The sequence below is a fragment of the Vipera berus genome, assembly GCF_964194415.1.
Source record: "Vipera berus genome assembly, chromosome: 3".
NCBI classification, from domain to species: Eukaryota; Metazoa; Chordata; class Lepidosauria; order Squamata; family Viperidae; genus Vipera; species Vipera berus.
In genome coordinates, this window is record NC_138204.1 from 74,553,075 (window position 1) to 74,572,164 (window position 19,090).

At 38.8% G+C, this 19,090-nt stretch overlaps 1 protein-coding gene across 1 annotated transcript; it reads left to right on the plus strand.

Annotated features, from left to right (window-relative positions):
- Positions 1–322: 322 nt before the first annotated feature.
- On the plus strand, positions 323–18,693 carry LHX8 (LIM homeobox 8; the record flags this gene model as incomplete). Its single annotated transcript, XM_081325371.1, has 9 exons — positions 323–400; positions 2,636–2,728; positions 4,130–4,294; positions 7,848–7,969; positions 12,006–12,226; positions 13,347–13,450; positions 16,324–16,419; positions 16,831–17,014; positions 18,617–18,693. The coding sequence occupies 9 exons, from the start codon at positions 323–325 to the stop codon at positions 18,691–18,693; spliced, it is 1,140 nt and encodes a 379-aa protein (XP_081181497.1).
- Positions 18,694–19,090: the final 397 nt, after the last annotated feature.

Here is a 19,090-nt window from a genome sequence, read left to right on the forward strand (position 1 = left end):
CCGTGACTAGAAGGCGGGTTTTACGCCAGGAGGTGAGGCTCCCAGGAGCCAGCCAAGAGGCGCGCTCCCTCTTTGCAGGGTCCACCCCCTTGAAAGCAAAACTTTTTTTCTGCCAGGGTCTGATCTCAGTGAAGGCGAGCAGAGCGCTTAGGAAGAGGCCGGCGGGAAACGGCGCAGACCCCGAGCCCGGGAGGAGGAGGAGGAGGAGGAGGAGGAGATCCGGACGGCTCGGGCGCTCGTTTTCGGCCCGTTGGACTTCGGAGAGGCTTTTTCCGTGCGGAGGGGGGAGGGGGTCTGCGAGGAGCGCTCCCAGCCCTGGGCCATGTATTGGAAGAGCAGCCAGATGTTTGTGTGTAAACTGGACAAGGACGTGCCTGAGCTTCGCCTCGCGTCGGAGAAGGTGAGCCGGGCATTTTCTTAAGCAGCTCGCCTTCCTGCTCGGAGTTCTCGGTGATCCGGAGCGGATTCGAATTTGCCTTGCCTCTCCCAGCTGCAAATAGGCAGGCCCTTTGCTCCGGGGTAATTTCATGTCTTTCAATGAAACTACTTCGGCTTGTTGATGGCGAGTTAGAAAAATCTTCTCTCCCTTCCCGGGTTGTTGTTGTTTTTTTCTTTCCCTGCGCTGGGCGACTTTCGTCTGGTGGACCCAGTTTTTCCCTCCGGTTCCAAAATCTGAAAGCAAACTTGGCACGGTCTGACCCGACGCCAGATCAGTAGCCCCAGCTGCAAAGGAGATTCAAGAGAGGATAAGCTACAGTTTGGCCATGTTATTATTTTTTTTTCCTAATCTGACTTTTCATTTAAATAGGAAACGTTAGTACGAAACACCTGCAGGAGGAAATCTAAATTAATCGAATGTTTAGGCTAGAGGACTGGCGCCGCTTCAACCGCTTACTCTGGAGTAGTCCCTTGACTTTAAGCCTCCGTGTGGCTTGAGGATTGTTTGTTGTTTCCTGGCTTCGAACTATTTAAGGCAATACACTCTAACCGGCAGGCTTCCTTGGTTTTTTAAAGTACATTTCCCGGCAATCAACAAGCCAGAGCCAGAATCCTAAAGTCATTATTTTGTCTTCCATGGGACTAATCCGGGGTAAGTGATGCATCGCAGGCCGTCTTAATTCCCGCCCCCCCCCCAAAATTTTTCATTTAGAAGTTACATCGGCTAATTGAAACTTTCGTTTCACCACCCAGAGTCCCTTATAGTAAAGGACACACCGACTCGATTTAATTTGGCCAGACTGACGCCAGATCAATTCAACCGATTACATTTCCAGGAAAGAAACGCTAAACCAACATCTCGGGATCGCGGGTGATGACTGCCCTGCATTCTTCCATTGGGGTCCTCCTGTCCGAAGAGCCAACGCAGGGGACAGAAAGTGTGTGTGTGTGGAAGGGGGGGGGGAGATTAGTCTCCGGCCTTTACTCTGACACGCGGAGGCGAATATCTTTGAATTAGGGCCTTTTTATAAAAGGCCCCTGGAAAAAAAGTGCCAACTAAATTGTTAGGTAGTTGTAGGAAAGGTACCAAGGCGGGGAAGAACTCGCCTTGCCCGGGAGTAGCAATTGCGCCTTGGTGGTCCCAAAGATCTCTTTCCCCCCCCCCGCAAAAAAAGAAGGCAATTTATTATTATTTTTTCTTTTTTTCTTTGAGAAGTGCAGAAACTTCTTGGTTGAGAAACGAAACATTTTCAAAGAAAAAAAAACCCACCAAGAAAGTCCAGGTTTTTGGGTGAGGGAAGCACCTTTGGGACAACCCCTGACCAGGATGATTGAGAGTCCCTATTAAACATTTCGCCAGACTGGCGGCGGCTGAGCTCGGCTCCCTCAGTCGCCTGCGGCCTGAGGCTGCCTAAGATCTGTCTCTTTAAGGGTTAAGAGGCAACCCGCCGGAGTGAGGTGAGGCCTGAGGTAACTGCGACTAATTAGACCAGGGTTGCGAAGAAGCTGATAAGGGAGAGCGAGGGCCGCGGCTAGCTTCCTTATTCGGCCGCCGAGCGGGTCGCTGAGGAGGGAGGTCGAAAGAGCCTCGCCTCTCAGCCTCGCCGTGTCAAGCCTTCTTATATATATATATGCCCCCCCTCCCTTCGCTTGACCCAAGGACCAATTGTCCTTAATGACGCCTCAATTAAATTCAGCTGGCTGGTTTCAAGGCTTCTCCTTTCACGGGACTCTCCTTTTTTCCCCGTGAGTTTTGTGTGTGTGTGTGTGTGGTTTAATTTCTCGAGTCGGCCTATTAACTCCGCCCGGAGAGGTTTAAGTGGCAATTTACACCTCCGAAGGCCCAGAGCTGAAAGTGGAGGGCGACTTCTAATTGCAGCGAGCCGCTCGAGCTCTAAGCAAGCTGAGGCATTTTCATTCAAATCGAGCCCGGCTCTGGCCAGCCCGGCCGGCTTTTGGGAAGGCAAAAAAAGGCGGTTGCTGCACTTAGCGCTGGAAGGTTTCTTTCCCCCCCCCCCCCTCTCCTTCAAGAGCTCGGCGTCTCCCTGTAATTGCCCTTGTTTAACTTTCTCTGGGAAGGTGGGGTGGTGGTGGTCGACAGCCCCGCTCCCTTCCCTCTGAGGAAACCGAGCCTCGCCCGAGGTTCTCGGCGCTCTCGGAGGCGCTTAAAAAGCGGTTCTGGTCTCTCTTTTTGCAGTTTCCGAAGCTCATGGCTGAGGAGAGCGAGCGAGGGGCAGCCGCCGCTGCAGTGACTGGAAGGAGGCGGAAAAGCGTCGGAGACACAGGGCTGGTAAGAGGGTTTCCTCGTGTGAGGAAACGAGAGGGGGGGCACTTTATAGTTATAGTTTATAGTTTATTTGATTTATATACCGCCCTTCTCCTTGGTGGGACTCAGGGCGGTTCACAGGGCATACATAAGAAACACTATACAAAAATTAAAAAGAATTAAATCCATGCCCAATTAAAACAGAAGTACAGATTAAAAACAATTAAAAGCCCATAATCCCCCATCAGGCCAGACCAGCTAATTCGAACAGATGGGTCTTCAGGCCCCGACGGAAAGTTCGAAGGTCTGGTGCCACTTTAGGTGGCGCGGGGGGGGGGGGCGCGTTCTTGGGACTTGTGAGAACCCCGAATAGGTTGAAGCACATGAAGGAGCGGGGTTTGGAGGGCGGGGGGCGGGTTAGGGCTTGAATCGGTTGGCGGGAACTCTCCCGGAGGGACAGCTGGCCCAGAAGCGCCCTCGGAGCGCTTGAACGCGGCCGGCGGGCGAATGCCAAAGAGGTTCAGTGCCGGCGGCTCACGGGTTCGAATTCCCGCCTGATTGGGCGAGGCAGCTGATTGGGCGACTGCAGGCACGAGCGAACCCTCCCCCCCCTACACACACACACACACACACACAGAGATTCCCGCCGCCGCCTTTGCTTTCCGGAGGGAGGGGCGGCGGCGGCGGCGGCGGCGGCTCTGAGCCCGAACTTGTGAGGATGGTTCGGAAAAGAAACGAGGTTCGGGTGTAGAAGGCGCTACGCGGCGCCAAATCTCTGGTGTTTCGTGGCGAGTGGCGGGAGAGGCGGCCTTCCAGCCGAGGTGGGCGGAAGCTCCGCCGACCCGACGTTTGCTCTCCTCCACCTGCGGTGCTTGGATTGCCTCGGTCCCCGCTTGTCCGAATCGCCTGACTCCCCGAACCGGCTTTTAAGGCCCTGGGAGACTAGCCCTGGGCTGGCTTTTAAGGAGGAGCGCGTTGTGGGTTAAGGACGGCTTGTGAGGAGATGAAATTTAGCATTGTGTTAAAGATAAAATGTATTGTAAAACTTTTCAATTAAAAAAAAAAGAAATTTAGCATTGTGGGACGCGGCAGGGGGAGGGGAAAAAACAACAACCAACCAATGCCGCCAATCGAAGTTTGTGCCCTAGTTAAGATCTGAGGGGGGGGGGAAGGGCTTCGAAAAGAGACTTTTCCCAAGACTTGGATTCAGTGCTTTTTTTGTAAAAGAAAAAGGTGCCGGAACTCACACACGTCATACAACCCGCCTTGCCTACCCTACAAGGTTCCATCCAAAAAAAGGTGCCGGAACTCCGTTCTGAGTGTTTTATGAGAAAAAAAGCCCTGCTTGGATTTGAAGGGAATCTGGAGGGAATAGGGACCAAGTCTCGCTGATGACAGACCCGTGCTTGTTTGTCTCTGTGACAGGTGAGTCCAGAGGTGGTGGCTGATGAGGATTCTTGCTCTTCTTCCACCCCGCTCTCGCCATCCTCTTCGCCCCGCTCGCTGGCTTCTGGCTCAGGCAGCTGCGGCTCCAGCAAATGCATCTGTAATAGTTGTGGTCTAGAGATTGTGGACAAATACCTGCTGAAGGTGAGCAAACACTGGATCTGTGAATGAGAAGGCTTTAGCAGAGTCGCCTGGTAGTAATTTTTTTCTGGAAGGGAGCTGTAGTATGAGCTAAAAACAAACTTCTCCAGGAGAAAAAAATATGACTTAAGGCTGGAGTAGAGCAGCCTTTTAGAATATTGCTTACCTTATCTGCAAGAGAGGGGTGGGGTGGGGTGGGGTGGAAGCTACCCTTGCTTTCTGCAGTTGAATAAAAGTTCCGGTCTTTTGTGACTCTTCCTGATGGGTACATTTGTCTGACTTTAAAGTTGTCTCTGAGACTCTTCCACAGCTTTGTTTGCAACCCATAGCAGCTGTTTGTGGTATAGAATAGTTGTAGAATAAATACGTTTGGACAGAAAAAAAGCATTGCTGAAATAATTTCCTTTCGTTGTGATAGATAAGCAGTGGCAAGTTATCACATAGAGAAACTCAGCTTTCCAATACTTTGTAATTATAAAAATATCTTGGGGATTAATTTGGAAAAATAGCCTGGATGCCATCCCAAATATTTTCAAATTGTGCCTTCTGCTTTTCTTTGTTTTAATGGACCGCATCAGGTGAGCTTAATTTAGGCTGCTATCAACCAGACTTAATGTTCAAAGGAAATTAAATTTAATTAAATGTACCTCTGAGAAACTTGGCAGAAGGTCATCTTCTTTGAACTTTCAGAAATAACATAACACTCTTGAATTAATCTGCATATTTGTCTCTATTAATTGAGGAATGTTGTGGCAGTGCAGTATTAAAAGGCAAAAATACTTTGTTAATTTTAATATTTAAACTTAAACTTTGGGTTCAGGGATACTATGCATTGAGATATAATAAAGATTGTTGATTTTTAATTCACACGGTTCATTGTAAAACAGCATCTTCTCAACACATTCTATAATTAGAGGCCCAGTGATTTAAGACTTTATTTGTACATAGCAAATTTGCATGCAATTTATGAATGACTTATGGGTAAATGGGTAATGATCTAATCTGAAATAAAACCTGATTTTATTGTAAAAGGACGGTAGTTTTGATTTTATAGTTGACACATTGCTGCACTTGGCAATAACTTCCTATAAAGAATTTAATATTTAAGTCAGGCCAAATAAATATGTTTGTATGTATGCATTTTCCAAGAATTAAATTGCTTTAATATCTGCTGATGAGGACTGGAGGCTAAAATAAGCTATGTTCATATTTTTCTCTGCTTTTTAGCTCTATGGAATTGTTGATTGGGAGAAGCTGATACTTCCTCTCAAAACAAAAAATTGTTTCATCCCCAGCTGGAAATCTTAGCCTAAGTCTTCAAACTAGACTTAGAATACCTTGGCATTAAATACTTATCCACAATAAATGCTCCATTTAAAAACTTGCCAGAGTCACTGAAAAGCAAATAACCACTAAACTCTGTAAAAGTACTCAAACCACATTGATCATAGCCATGAGTTCTGAAAAAGCATATGGACTCATTTTCTTGAGATGTCATCCAATGATGTTAGGCCTGTGCTTGTGTCTGTTTCTTCTTTTAAAAAATGTTGTCTTCCTAATAACTAATCTGACCTGGAAAGTTAATACAACCCAGGTGGCTAGAAAGGCCCAACAGAGGCTTCACTTTCTCAGGGTCTTGAGGAAGAACAGGGTAGAACAACAGCTAATGACCCTCTTTTACCGGTCTACTATAGAGAGCGTCCTCTCGTATGGTATTGTGGTCTGGTATGCTGGTCTGACAGCCGTGGATAGGAAAGTATTACAGAGGGTGGTGAGTACAGCACAAGACATTGTGGGCTGTTCCCTGACACCACTGGATGACATCGCCAGGGCTCGCTGCCTTGGAAGAGTGAGGAAGATTCTCAGGGACGACTCACACCCTGGACGGTATCTCTTTACTCTCCTACCATCGGGTAGAAAATATAGGAGTATAGCCAGCCGCACCAACAGGCTGAAAAACACCTTTTATCCATGGGCTGTTAGGCTTTTGAATGAGAAATAACTCTTGTCAATTTTATGCAGAATTGACTTGGGAGGCCGGTGTGTGGTGTAGTTGGTTCACATGGTGTAGTAAGATGGAGGGTTTGTTGTCACTGTGTGTTGGGGGGTGGGAGCACAAAGGGAGGCTCAGCTAATCTCAATGTATACATAGTTGTACTTTGACAATAAAGATTCATTCATTCATAGTATATTCAAAAGACAGTTATTGCAGATGTTTTTGTAATATTCTCATTTACACATAGTTAAAAAAGTGGAATTTGGGAAATACATGCCAGGAGCTGATTTTCTGTAAACAAAAGAACAATATTATTATTGCTTAACTACAAACCAAACTTTCCTAATGTGTTGCATGCTATTCTAAAACTTTAAAGCAAATGTTCTGGAAATTATCAAACACATTTGTGTTAGGTAAGGCAATTCTTGAACATTGAAATGCAATTATGAACTTGTAAATAGCGCTAAATATATGAATATTATTAATTTTCTCTGGCCCCTACATATTTTTATTTCTAAACTTTCTAGCAGCACCAAAGAAACCTCAAGATTCTTTTGATTTTTAATGGGGTTGTTGGTTTTTTTTTCTATTTATAAAACTTAGTCCAGACATTCAGAAAGTTGTATAAATATTATTTTCCAATACTTAGTGTTCTTACTTTAAACTATTGTACTATGATATATCAATAAATTTTACTAGCATGAAAACATATTTGTCCAGTTAGCAGACCAGTTTCATTCCACATCATGAATGCTGATTTTAATTTGTTTTGAGGTTTAGGCAATATTATTTACATATCGTTCATATTTATATTATTTTACCAAACCCAACTGGATTATGCTGACATTTTAATTTAAAGTCGAAGGCACTTTGGAATTTCAATTCTAAGAAATCATACAGTGTGGGTCCAAAAATATTTTTTGCTTATTGAAATTATAGCATTACTGACAAACCATGACATCTTACTAAGACAATTTTGTTATCTCTGTCACTCCAAAGAAAGTAGATTTGCCCTATACTTTCATCAAATGGTATGTTAATATTCATAAAATGCATGTTTTGACTGTAAAAATAACTCACATTTTAAAAAAGATGTCACAGGAGAATTAGTATGTCCCTATTAATCGTATTCTGAACTTCATGTCATAAATTGAGTGTTGATGGAGAAGGTCTTGGAACTAATGGAGGAACTCCCCCCCACCACCACCACCATATCCCCTTAATAGCCAGTTCATATAATTGAAACAGACCAAATGTTTGCATGATACCATTTTGAATTAAGTGTATCTATAGTCATATCAGGCACTTCACTCCTCCTACAATTATTTATTAAACATAAACATTTATTTCAAATCCTAAAATAACTTGTACATATGTCTATGTTCAAAACTCATAGCGAGACAGAAATGGATCAAGAAACTCATTCTCAACAGAATAAGTCATTTATCTTTTTAAAATATGTGCAAAATTAGAATCTTTGTCATTTTACATTGTTAACTCTTGTTTTATAAATTATTCAAATAAGTGATGTCAGATTTCAATTTTCTTTTTCCTTCCTAGGTAAATGATATGTGCTGGCATGTACGCTGCCTTTCCTGCAGTGTATGCAGGACCTCCTTAGGAAGGCATACCAGTTGCTATATCAAAGACAAAGACATTTTCTGCAAACTAGATTATTTCAGGTATACTGTGGAACTCAAGTACATGTTATTATTTTAAAACAGCAAATGTAAATCTGTGGAATGTTTTTCTGTGCAGAGATACATGCTCAACTTGCTTTGGATGGAATATTATCTGAGGGCATAGTGCTGCACCAAAACAAATATATATGTTCCTCTATAATGAGATATATATATTACGGTAATCTTCTTTTAAATTGGGAAATGTATAGTATAGTCTTACTTTCAGTTTAAAAGATTCTCTTAAGAACAAATTATGTATATAGAGAGGCAAAGATTACTTTGCATCTTGCTAGATTAGTTTAGTTTAGATTTCTTTAGACAATTAGATTTCTCTCAGACTTTTGGTCTAATCATGTAATGGTAGCAGCAGCCATACTGTAGGGTGTTCCTGGTAATTTTGTGGTGCTAGGTGCAGTAGGATTCTGCATAGCCCTATTGGTTGTAGCTAAGTAGGTTATATCTAGTTTTGGTCAAAATATTATTCTGTGTTTTATACTGGTTTTATTAATACTGTGAGAAGGAATTTGAAGCTTGAAGAGTACTAGGGAACATAGTACAAGCATGAACAATTTATTTTTATTTTTTATTTTAATTCCATTTATATCCCACCCTTCTCCGAAGACTCAGGGCGGCTTACAAGCTTAGCAGTAGCCTTCATTCTATGTATATGCCTGCTTATTAGGGCTTTCACACACACCCCAAGCGGCATTATTACAAAGTCAGCTTAATTGCCCCCAACAATCTGGGTCCTCATTTTACCTACCTCGGAAGGATGGAAGGCTGAGTCAACCTTGAGCCTGGTGGGATGCGAACCTGCACTAATTGCAGGCAGCTGGTGTTACTTAAGGAGGCATTAGCCCACTGCTCCACCAAGGCTCTTATGCCACTGCTGGCCAACTACTCCCCCTCTCATTTGGTCACTATAATAGAATTTTGTTTTCTTCAGCTAATTATAAGCTTTTATTTACTGTGGGCTTGTCAACTTTATCCTTAATCTTGATGGCAGTATTTATTGTCAGCTTAAAAACAACACAACTATATAACCTTTGGCCTCTGTATAAGCTTGGTGGAGCATTGGGGTTACAGGTGATTATCTTGAATATATCAGTGTTCCATCATAGAAACACATACCATCGTGGTCTTTTCTTTCTTCAATGGTCATTATATTTAAAAAGGAGGTATGGTACGTGTTGAAAAGTAATTGCTAATGTTAAGCAGATTATATTTGCTGTGGTGTGGTTTTTTAGCTAATTACTAAAATTCCAGGTGCTTTTTAAAATCCTTGTATCATGCATTATTTTATTTATTTATTTATTTTAATTCCATTTATATCCCGCCCTTCTCCGAAGACTCAGGGCGGCTTACAAGCTTAGCAGTAGCCTTCATTCTATGTATATGCCTGCTTATTAGGGCTTTCACCCCCCCCCCAAGCGGCATTATTACAAAGTCAGCTTAATTGCCCCCAACAATCTGGGTCCTCATTTTACCTACCTCGGAAGGATGGAAGGCTGAGTCAACCTTGAGCCTGGTGGGATGCGAACCTGCACTAATTGCAGGCAGCTGGTGTTACTTAAGGAGGCATTAGCCCACTGCTCCACCAAGGCATGGTAACTTTAATGTTCAATAAACTAGAAATTTCAAATTCTAATTTGTCCTAATGTGAATGATACGTTGGCCCCACTCCCCCTTGCATATCTCAAAATGTGTATGCCAGAATGTGTCATCGGAGGCTGGAATGTTTGTTTTTTATCCTCAGTGTGGTAGTTGATTAGCCTTCTTACTGAAATCAGAGTGGATGAAGTGCTTAATGTCATTGGATCACATATGCTGGTCCTGATGAAAACATTATTTTATTCCTCTTTTATATGCTAGATGGGATATAAATAATTGCCCAACCGTAAAATTATTTCCTTGGGATGGTACATAATTAGAAAAACACAATTACCAATAGAAGAGAATATTTGTAGAATATCTGTCCTTCTGTCTGAGCTTGGTTGTTTTCTTCAAGACGTTTTATTACCCATCTGGGTAATATCAGCAGTGCTATGAGGCCACTTGTATATAAATACAGAGCAAATCCCACTCCCTTCTAGCACTGATGATGTTACCTAGGTTGGTAATGAAACATCTACAAGAAACCAATCATCTTATTTGACAGTAGGGTCAAGTTTTCAAATAAAAGTGTTTAAAGTTCCTAAGATGTTTTCTGTTCAACCTTACTGTCTTCTTCCTATCTTCATCTTTTTACCTTCACAAAGTGCAGTTACTTTCTCTAGCACTAAAGTATTTCTATTTCACTGCCTCCACAATGAGGAAGTAACTATTCCTGCATTCTCTTCAGAGCATCCACACCAACTAAGATACATCACTGAAGTACTTTACTGCTAGAATAAACTACTGCTATTTGAAAGAGTAAGTGAAAATATAGCATTTAATTACTAAGGGTTTGGAATTTATGACCACAGCGTAAACCTGTACTTTTCATTTTACATAAAGAAATTTTTAAAAAATTGTTTTAATTATACTTGACGAACAGTTTTTCATCCAAGTATGTAAGTATAGGTGGCCTGCATTATTTATTAATTATAATTATTTGTGAAATCTTAATTTACAGATGTGAGGTTTAGAAAATTTTAGTAAATTTCTAAAGATATACTGGGCATTAACTGCATTGATTTTGGCAGATTTAATGGTGCTATTGCTCACTCTATCATACTTTTTTTTAACATTCTCAGTTTATTTTTCTTTCAGTTGATAGCAATATACTTGTTGAGTGAATATTGTCAAAATATTTAAAGAAAAATATCTTTCTATAAAAGTCTTTATTGTCTCACTTTAAAAGAATCATCTATTTGGATTACTGCAAAACACATGTGTAGAACTGGCCTTGAAAATTGTTCATAAATTATAGGTTATTAGGAAGTTAAAGCTATGGGAAGTATATCACACCTCTTTTTTTAAAAAAAACAACCAAATGATTCTGAGAAATTGATCATTTTTTAAAAAATACGTTTATATCTTTTTTTAAATTATTTTGCACATGACTGAGTCATCCGATTGGAATTAGAATGGAGGTAGATATTGATCCTACTGTGGTCTTCATTGAAACTGGAGGAACTGTTTCAAATATTTTAATAAAGAGAAAGATACATTTTTCTATGGAAATGGAGCTCTTGCATTTTCAGCAATGGGCAAAGATGCAAGGCCTTACTCTTCCTTTTATTAAGACACAAATATGTGACTTCACATGATAAGACAGTAGTTACTATTGTTCTTTTGCTCTTTGATGCCCATGCCATTAATTTCTCATAGATTCCAATATATAAATATAATGTATTTAATCTATATCCAGTGTTGTGTGCCTGAAGATTATTTTGATGGTATATTCCATAATCTGAAATCAAGAAAGAATCTACTGTTTGTCTAAATCTTGACCAAATTTGCCAAGTATTTACTGGGTTGGATGATTAATTTTGGTTTTCACTGTTAGTGCTGAGCTTTTATTATCTTCCTTCCATCATTTAGTTGCTATTACGTTTAAATCATCTTCTTTTGGTTTTGAACTGTAGATTATCTGGACACAAAAATAGCATATTTGTTCAAAATAGCATGTCTCTTGACTTTTTTGGCTTTTAAAAAATACGGTGGAGTTGAAAAGGTTAAGGATTCTAGATGACTGATGATACCACATTTCACAAAGATACCCAAGTGTAAGGGATTAGCAATCTCAACTACATCAAGGTAAAATCCAGTGTGACTTCATGTATATAACATAACGGGGTTCCTGAGTAATATGCCCGTGCTTAGGTATCTCCCTTATGGTTTTCTTCAGAAGCCCTGGAAGGCATAGAGGAATGACATGTCAACAGTACAAAAACAACCTCTTCTTTGGGTTGATAAAAGGCAATGGAATTTAAACAATCCAAATCCAGGCTTTTCCGAGGCCAATAGCATTAACTATAAACTTCAGGCAAAGTAATGTTACAGAATCAGGCCCGTGACTTGTGTTTCGTTTGTTCTTGCTCTTCTCCTGTAGACGGTATGGAACCCGCTGTTCTCGCTGTGGTAGGCACATCCATTCTACTGACTGGGTTCGAAGAGCCAAGGGAAACGTGTATCATTTGGCCTGCTTTGCCTGTTTCTCTTGCAAAAGGCAGCTCTCGACAGGAGAGGAGTTTGCTTTGGTTGAAGAGAAAGTCCTCTGTAGGGTGCATTATGATTGCATGTTGGACAACTTGAAAAGAGAAGTTGAAAACGGTAAGCTTCCCTTTTATCCTGAGAAAGGCCTTTTCAGTTCTGGTCCCTGTAGATGCAGATAGTTCCTTCTCCTCCAGCATTTTACAAACCAGTTAAAAACACTTTTCCACTTTTACTGTTAGTTAATTGTTCTGGTCATCCATGCAGGATAGCTCATCCAGCTTCCGTGTTCTTTCTTATGTCTTATGCTTTGTCACACGCCATCCTGAATCTTGAGGTCAACCTTTGAATGCATTTTGAAAAGCAATTTCTAACTTGACAAATTGTTCCATAGTTAATGTGTCGTTGATAGTGTGGCTTCAGCGTTAAGAGAAGTTGACTTTCAGTAGCTTTTAATCTGTCTGGAGAATTTTACCTTATCCCTAGTCATGATCAGGAATATGGCTGTGGTGAAAATTATCCTGAAATGCAAGTTGCTTCAGAATACATATTCCCTGTCCAGGTGTACTGGAATATATTTTTTTTATTTCTATTCAGCATTGTGGTGATAATATTCTGAGCAATAAAGTTTTTTTTTTAAAAAAAGACTTCACTAAAAATGTCAAAACAAGGCACGATAAGTTGTTTGGCAATAATTAGATTTTTGCAGTTCTTTCAAAATATATTAACATTGGTTGCATATTTGCCTTTAAGAAAGACACGCTCACTTCATTTCAGTGCTTTCAACTGGTAGATTTGGTTGTCAAAATTTAGCCAATGAGAAAAATTGTGTCTGCGAAACTAGATAGTTGTTATCTACATGAAATTTATTGGACTATTTATCTCTGCTAATTGCAAAATGAAAACTAATTTTCACCTGCATGTTCTAATCTGCCTGGTAGCTTGTGAATTTATTTTTAGATATAGACTAGGTTTATAATACAGATGTTAGTCTGAAAAATTGCTTAAAATTATTTCATTATTCTGAATAATTATGAAATATGATGAAATATTATGAAATATGTAAAATGTCTATAAGTAGTCAAATAAATTCCAGGCTATCTGTTTCAAAAGAGTAAATAATGGATATTTTCATAGTTTTAAGTATATTCTAAATACTGGAAGTTGGTTATAAAGGAATATCTGTAAATAATAACTAATATCAGTGCTACAATTGGACTTCTTCTCTCTTTAATTTCAGGGAATGGTATTAGTGTAGAAGGTGCATTATTAACAGAGCAAGATGTTAATCATCCCAAGCCAGCCAAAAGAGCTCGAACCAGTTTCACAGCAGATCAGCTGCAGGTAGAAACATTGAATCGTAGACTGCTATAATCAGACCTATGGTGGGGAACTGAGCATAGCCACGATGCAGAAGCATAACAATTGTACACGGTGCATAATTTTAAAAATTCTGTATAAATTAGTTGTTTATAAAGAAATTATACGCTCAATGGTATACGGTTTCTCTTAATACCAAGGCACAGCATGTTCCTGGAATACATTTGTGAGCTTTTGCTGTTTCATATGAATTAGTTACTCTTCAAGCTTTTCAATTTCCCTCAAGGCAGTTAGTAATTCTGCAAAGTGAAAGCATAAATGCTGATCTATTTTGACTACCTGATGAATTTTATTAAATCGGACCTTTACACGGCTCCCATAATCATAAAAGGAGGTTAAATAGTTTCAGTTTTATGTAACATGAAGAAAGATATTAGGAAATCTGCAAGCGGCAGATTTCCAAAGAGCATCAGCTTTTCTATATTTTTGATGCCGTGCAAATGAAACAGTATGTGACGATCAAAACTCTTGTTCTTCAACCGAGCAGAGTGTCATAGTTAAACGATGGGATTAATTTAGTACTTGCTGCCAAATTGTGTTCAGAAATATTAGCTGGTATCTTTGTACTTCAGAATAGGATATCCCATACAAGCCATATTGCTGCAAAATAAGTGCAAAGAAATATGTCTATGAACTGTATTCAGTTACTTCATTATTGCTTTATTTTGTTGTAAATAAATTGGAAATTTATTAATGTATTTTAGTATTCTTCTTAACTGCTTATTTAACTCTGTTGCATTGGCCACCATAACACTGTCATACTTTTAGGAGTTTTCTTTAATTGTCGTTTTGCAATTAAAATAATAAAATTTGTTTTAATTGTTGTTTTAGTCTAAGTGTTAGTGTTTCAGATATTAATTTTGATCTTGTAAATATACATAGGATATTTATTTAACATTTAAATTAAATGTTTTTATTTAGATTAAGATTTAAACCCTACCTCTTTTATCAAAATGTGCAGAAAAACAAAACAAAACAAAATAGTTTACCATGTATTTAAAACAAGATAACCTACTGTCAAAATAATAAACCAAGAATAAAGAAAGTGAAGAGACAAAAAAGGAGAAAACTCTACAATTGGCAGAATTATTTCCAGTACATTGTATTTATTTTTCTTATATGAAACTATCTTATTTTAGAAAATACAACTCTAGCATTTTTTAAAGAAAATTATGTGTTTTAGGATCTTTCCTATTTAGGGAACATAAAAAAGCTGACATACTAATACAGGTAGTCCTCAACTTAGAACAGTTCGTTTAGTGACCATTTGAAGTTACAAGGACACTGAAAAAAGTGAAATAGGACCATTTTTCACGCTTATGACCGTTGCAGCCATCTCCATGATCACATGATTTACATTCAGATATTTGACAACTGGTTCACATATATGACGGTCACAGTGTCCAGGGGTCATGTGATCACCTTTTGCGATCTTCTGACCAGCAAAGTCAATGGGGAAGCCAGGTTCACTTTTACAACCGTGTTACTAATTTAACAAATGCAGAGATTCACTTAGCAAATGTGGCAAGAAAGGTCGTAAAAAGGGGCAAAACTTAAGAAATTTCTCACGTAGCAACATAAATTCTGGGCTGAAATGTCATAAGTCGAGGACTACCTGTAGTTCAGATATCCAAGTGTAATCAGTTTGGGGAAAATCCTAAAAGAATCTATTTCTCCTATATATTTTAGACTATTTAGATGACTATCTCTTGCAACCCTGTAAATGAGAGTTTTATCGAGAGGGATGTTGTGATGTGTGTTGTGATATATTTACAGTTCACAGACTTTCAAACACTTCTTTAGTGACCATTCCAAGTTAAAATGGCACTGTAAAAAGTGACTTATGACTATTTTTCGGACTGGTGGCATCCCTAATCAAAATTTGGAAGCTTGGCAACTGACATGAATTTATGACAGTTGTAGTGTCCCAGGGTCATGTGATCTCTCTTTATGACCTTCTGACCAGCAAAGTCAATGGGGAAGCCGGTTTAACTTAACAACCATGTTATTAACTTAAGAACTGCAGTGATGCACTTAAAAACTGTGACAAGAAAGATTGCAAAATGGGGCAAGCCTCACTTAATGCCTGTCTTGCTTAGCAACAAAAATTTTGGGCTCAGTTGTGGCTGTTAATTGAGGACTACCTGTATAGTTCTTTAATAGAAAATTCAAAGCCGAAATCCTTTTGAAATGTTTTGCACTATATCACTAAATGACACTGGATTTTATAAAAGAAGTACGAATAATAGTCCTTTCTCTATAGATATATATAATCAGCTTTACCACATGACTTGTACATGCTGCTGGCAAGCTAAAAGCAATGTAAGAATTCTAAAACTAACTATGAATGAAGGAATTAGGGAAGAGAAACATTTGTATGTTTTGTGAAATGTCTCCTGGCATTATTCATATATTTCGACTTGATAAAACACAAGTAGAAAGTAACAAGGTGAATGTGTTACATAGACATGATTAAAAGGCCTTATGATAAATTGCCGTTGTATGTATTTCAATGACAAATTAGCATAATTTTGCTTTGATTTTTTTTAAAAAAATTTTTTAGAATTCAGGTTAACTCTGCTCTAGTGCTTTACTATGATTATAAGCCTTTAGTAAAGCCATGAACTTTCACAGGCCTTCATGATAACAATAGAACTTTATTTGACCATTTGTAGTAAGTTTTTAGGTCGCTGGTGCAATGAATAGTTATTAAGCCATACTACAATTATTTGGCAAGCTCTATTCCTTCAAAAGTACTATTGAGGCTACAGCATGACTTTCTTGATTATTTATGCAGTTTTTGCCAGTATGCCATAAACATGCTGATTCTTTTTCAGGTAATGCAAGCACAGTTTGCTCAAGACAACAACCCTGATGCACAAACACTGCAAAAACTGGCAGAAAGAACAGGCTTGAGCAGGCGTGTGATACAAGTAACTATACTGCATATTTCACAAGTATTGTGAGCAATGTTCTCCAGTTTTATAAAGCTCAAAGTCCAGTTTATTTTCAGCTAAAATCATGTATAATAGCTTATAATAGTTCAAAAACACTTATTTTTCCATACACTTAATGTTTTCTATTAAATACTTCCACATGGCTGAAGCAATATGATTTATAGTTATCAGCAACATGCTGTAACCTTCTATAGAGCCTCTACAGAGTATATATGATTGGAGGAAAAAAATATGAGCTTTATTAACTGGATTCTATCTGGAATTAGTGACACAATGCAAAAAATCCCACAACTGATACACTAAAGTTATTTTTTTAATTCATCTGTTTAGCATGAAAATAAAAGTCTAACAATTAACCAAATTCTTCTTCTTTTGTTTCATTTCCAGGTGTGGTTTCAAAATTGTAGAGCACGCCATAAGAAACATGTCAGCCCCAATCACTCATCCACTGCTCCTGTTACAACAGTCCAAGCTTCTAGACTTTCACCACCAATGTTAGAAGAAATGGCATATTCAGCATATGTGCCACAAGATGGGACAATGTTAACAGCTCTCCATAGTTACATGGATGGTAGGTACAGTGGCTTGCTATAACTACTCTGTGGACTTGAGAAGACTGGGTGAAATGAATCCTTTAGCTCAGGGTTGGGCACCATGCAACCCATAGGCTGCCAATTCTGCCTTTATTTTGTGCCCAATATCATGTTTGTGAGAAACCCTAGCTTTTCCAGGGGGTTGTTTAAAAACAAAAAAAGAATTAAAAACTCCATGACCTACTGTTGCAGAGAGACATTTGAAATGAGCAGCAATGTCTGCTATTGGCTCAGAAGGGAAATGGGAGCTTTACATATAATATTTCTCCTCAAAAATAAATGCTTTAAAGTGTGCTACTAATTTATTATTTCACTTTGTTAAAGAGGCTGATTCTGAGGCTTCTTGCATTATGTTGAAATCGCATGGAAAGAATGGAATTATGTGTAATTAATGTGGTTCTATCCATTTGCAATATAGAATCACAGGCATACATTCAGTGTAAAGAACTATTCTCCTCACCCACTAGTGGAATTCTGAATCCTAGACTTAAAACACGATAGCATCATTTCCTATGTACCTTCTTGAATTTTTCATATTACTTCTCCAAAGATTCCATTCAGGTCTGCAGTATACAACGTTTACCCTTATTCTTATAGTTATCTATCAATATGGGTGGTATAAGAATTCTTCAAAGAAAAGTGAGATAATTCTCATGCAAAACTAGTTTTTTAAATAATAGTTGGATGATTGATAGTGAAGTTGCTCTCCCCATGACCTTTCACCAGTCTTCATGATAACAGTAGAACTTTATTTGACCATTTCTAACAGGTTCTTAGGTAAATGGGGCTATGAGTAGGTATTAAGCCATATTACAATTATTTTGCAAGCTCTATTCCCAAAGAGTATTTGGGATTATAATCAACTCTAGCTCTGGATTTGTCCATAGCTAGAACTCTTTTTTTTTTCTTCAATGAGAGTGGGACTTTTCTTCTCCAGTATAACCTTTTGTGCATTAAAGAAATAATGAAATGTTTAAGCACACATTCCACCTATCACACTATTTGAATTTCACATTTTTTAAGGAGAAAAGGAGTCCAACACCTTCCCAAAATGTTAAAAGGTATTATTTACATAGCACTTAAAACACAGACATACACTCCCTAATCTAATCATTCATGTAGATGAAAGAAATATATAATATTAAGGTACATTGACCTATTCTAGGCATATTTTGGTACCCATGATTGATTAAAAAGAACACTCGGTTCTAACAAAAGCGGTGGCTTCTCCTTTTAGCTCAAATAGCTATCATCATTTAAAGAACTATATATATTTATGATGAAAATTTTCTTAGTTATAGATGTGTCCAGCAAGACGTTAAGCGAAGTTGCAATAAAATTTCTGCAACTTGCAGAACTGCAGGTATAAACACAGTTCAGATGGGAGAAGCAGGCATCACCAAGGGTATGAACATCTGGAAAGCACTGTCTTTCTAGACATGGACTCTTTCACAAGCTGTGAAATGGGTACAGCTTGTTAGTATCCCAGCCATATCAATACAATTGGTGTTTTTTTTTATTCACAAGTAATATTTTTCTACTTCCAGCCAGGCTGATCAAAAATCTTTCTATTTTTGTAGTTCATTCACCTTCTGCTCTTGGACTCCAGCCTTTGCTATCCCATTCAGTGACACAACTGCCAATAAATCACAGCTGATTTATTTATTTCAGGGACACGAGATTAAGGAGATACATTATGAGTCACCTATTGTACTCTGTCATTGAAAATCAATTTAATCTTAAATAGCATCCAAAGTATTTTGAAGACCATTTTTGTTGTCCAAGTATGTAAGTATAGATGGCTTGCAGGACACTTATGGCTTTCTCCATAAATACTGTATGTTTACAAACTTTATTGAAGAGAAACATCTTCTTCTCTTTTTTTTTGTATTGTCTGGAAGTAGTCCATTCTAGCTATGTGTTTGTTAATTTATTTATCATCAAAAGAGCACTTTGCCTAAAAGACAGGACTGACAATTGTGCAAAATGTTTACAATTCTTTGTGAAATTATAGTTCATCATTAGTTTGTATCTGTAAATTATTGTTATTAAAG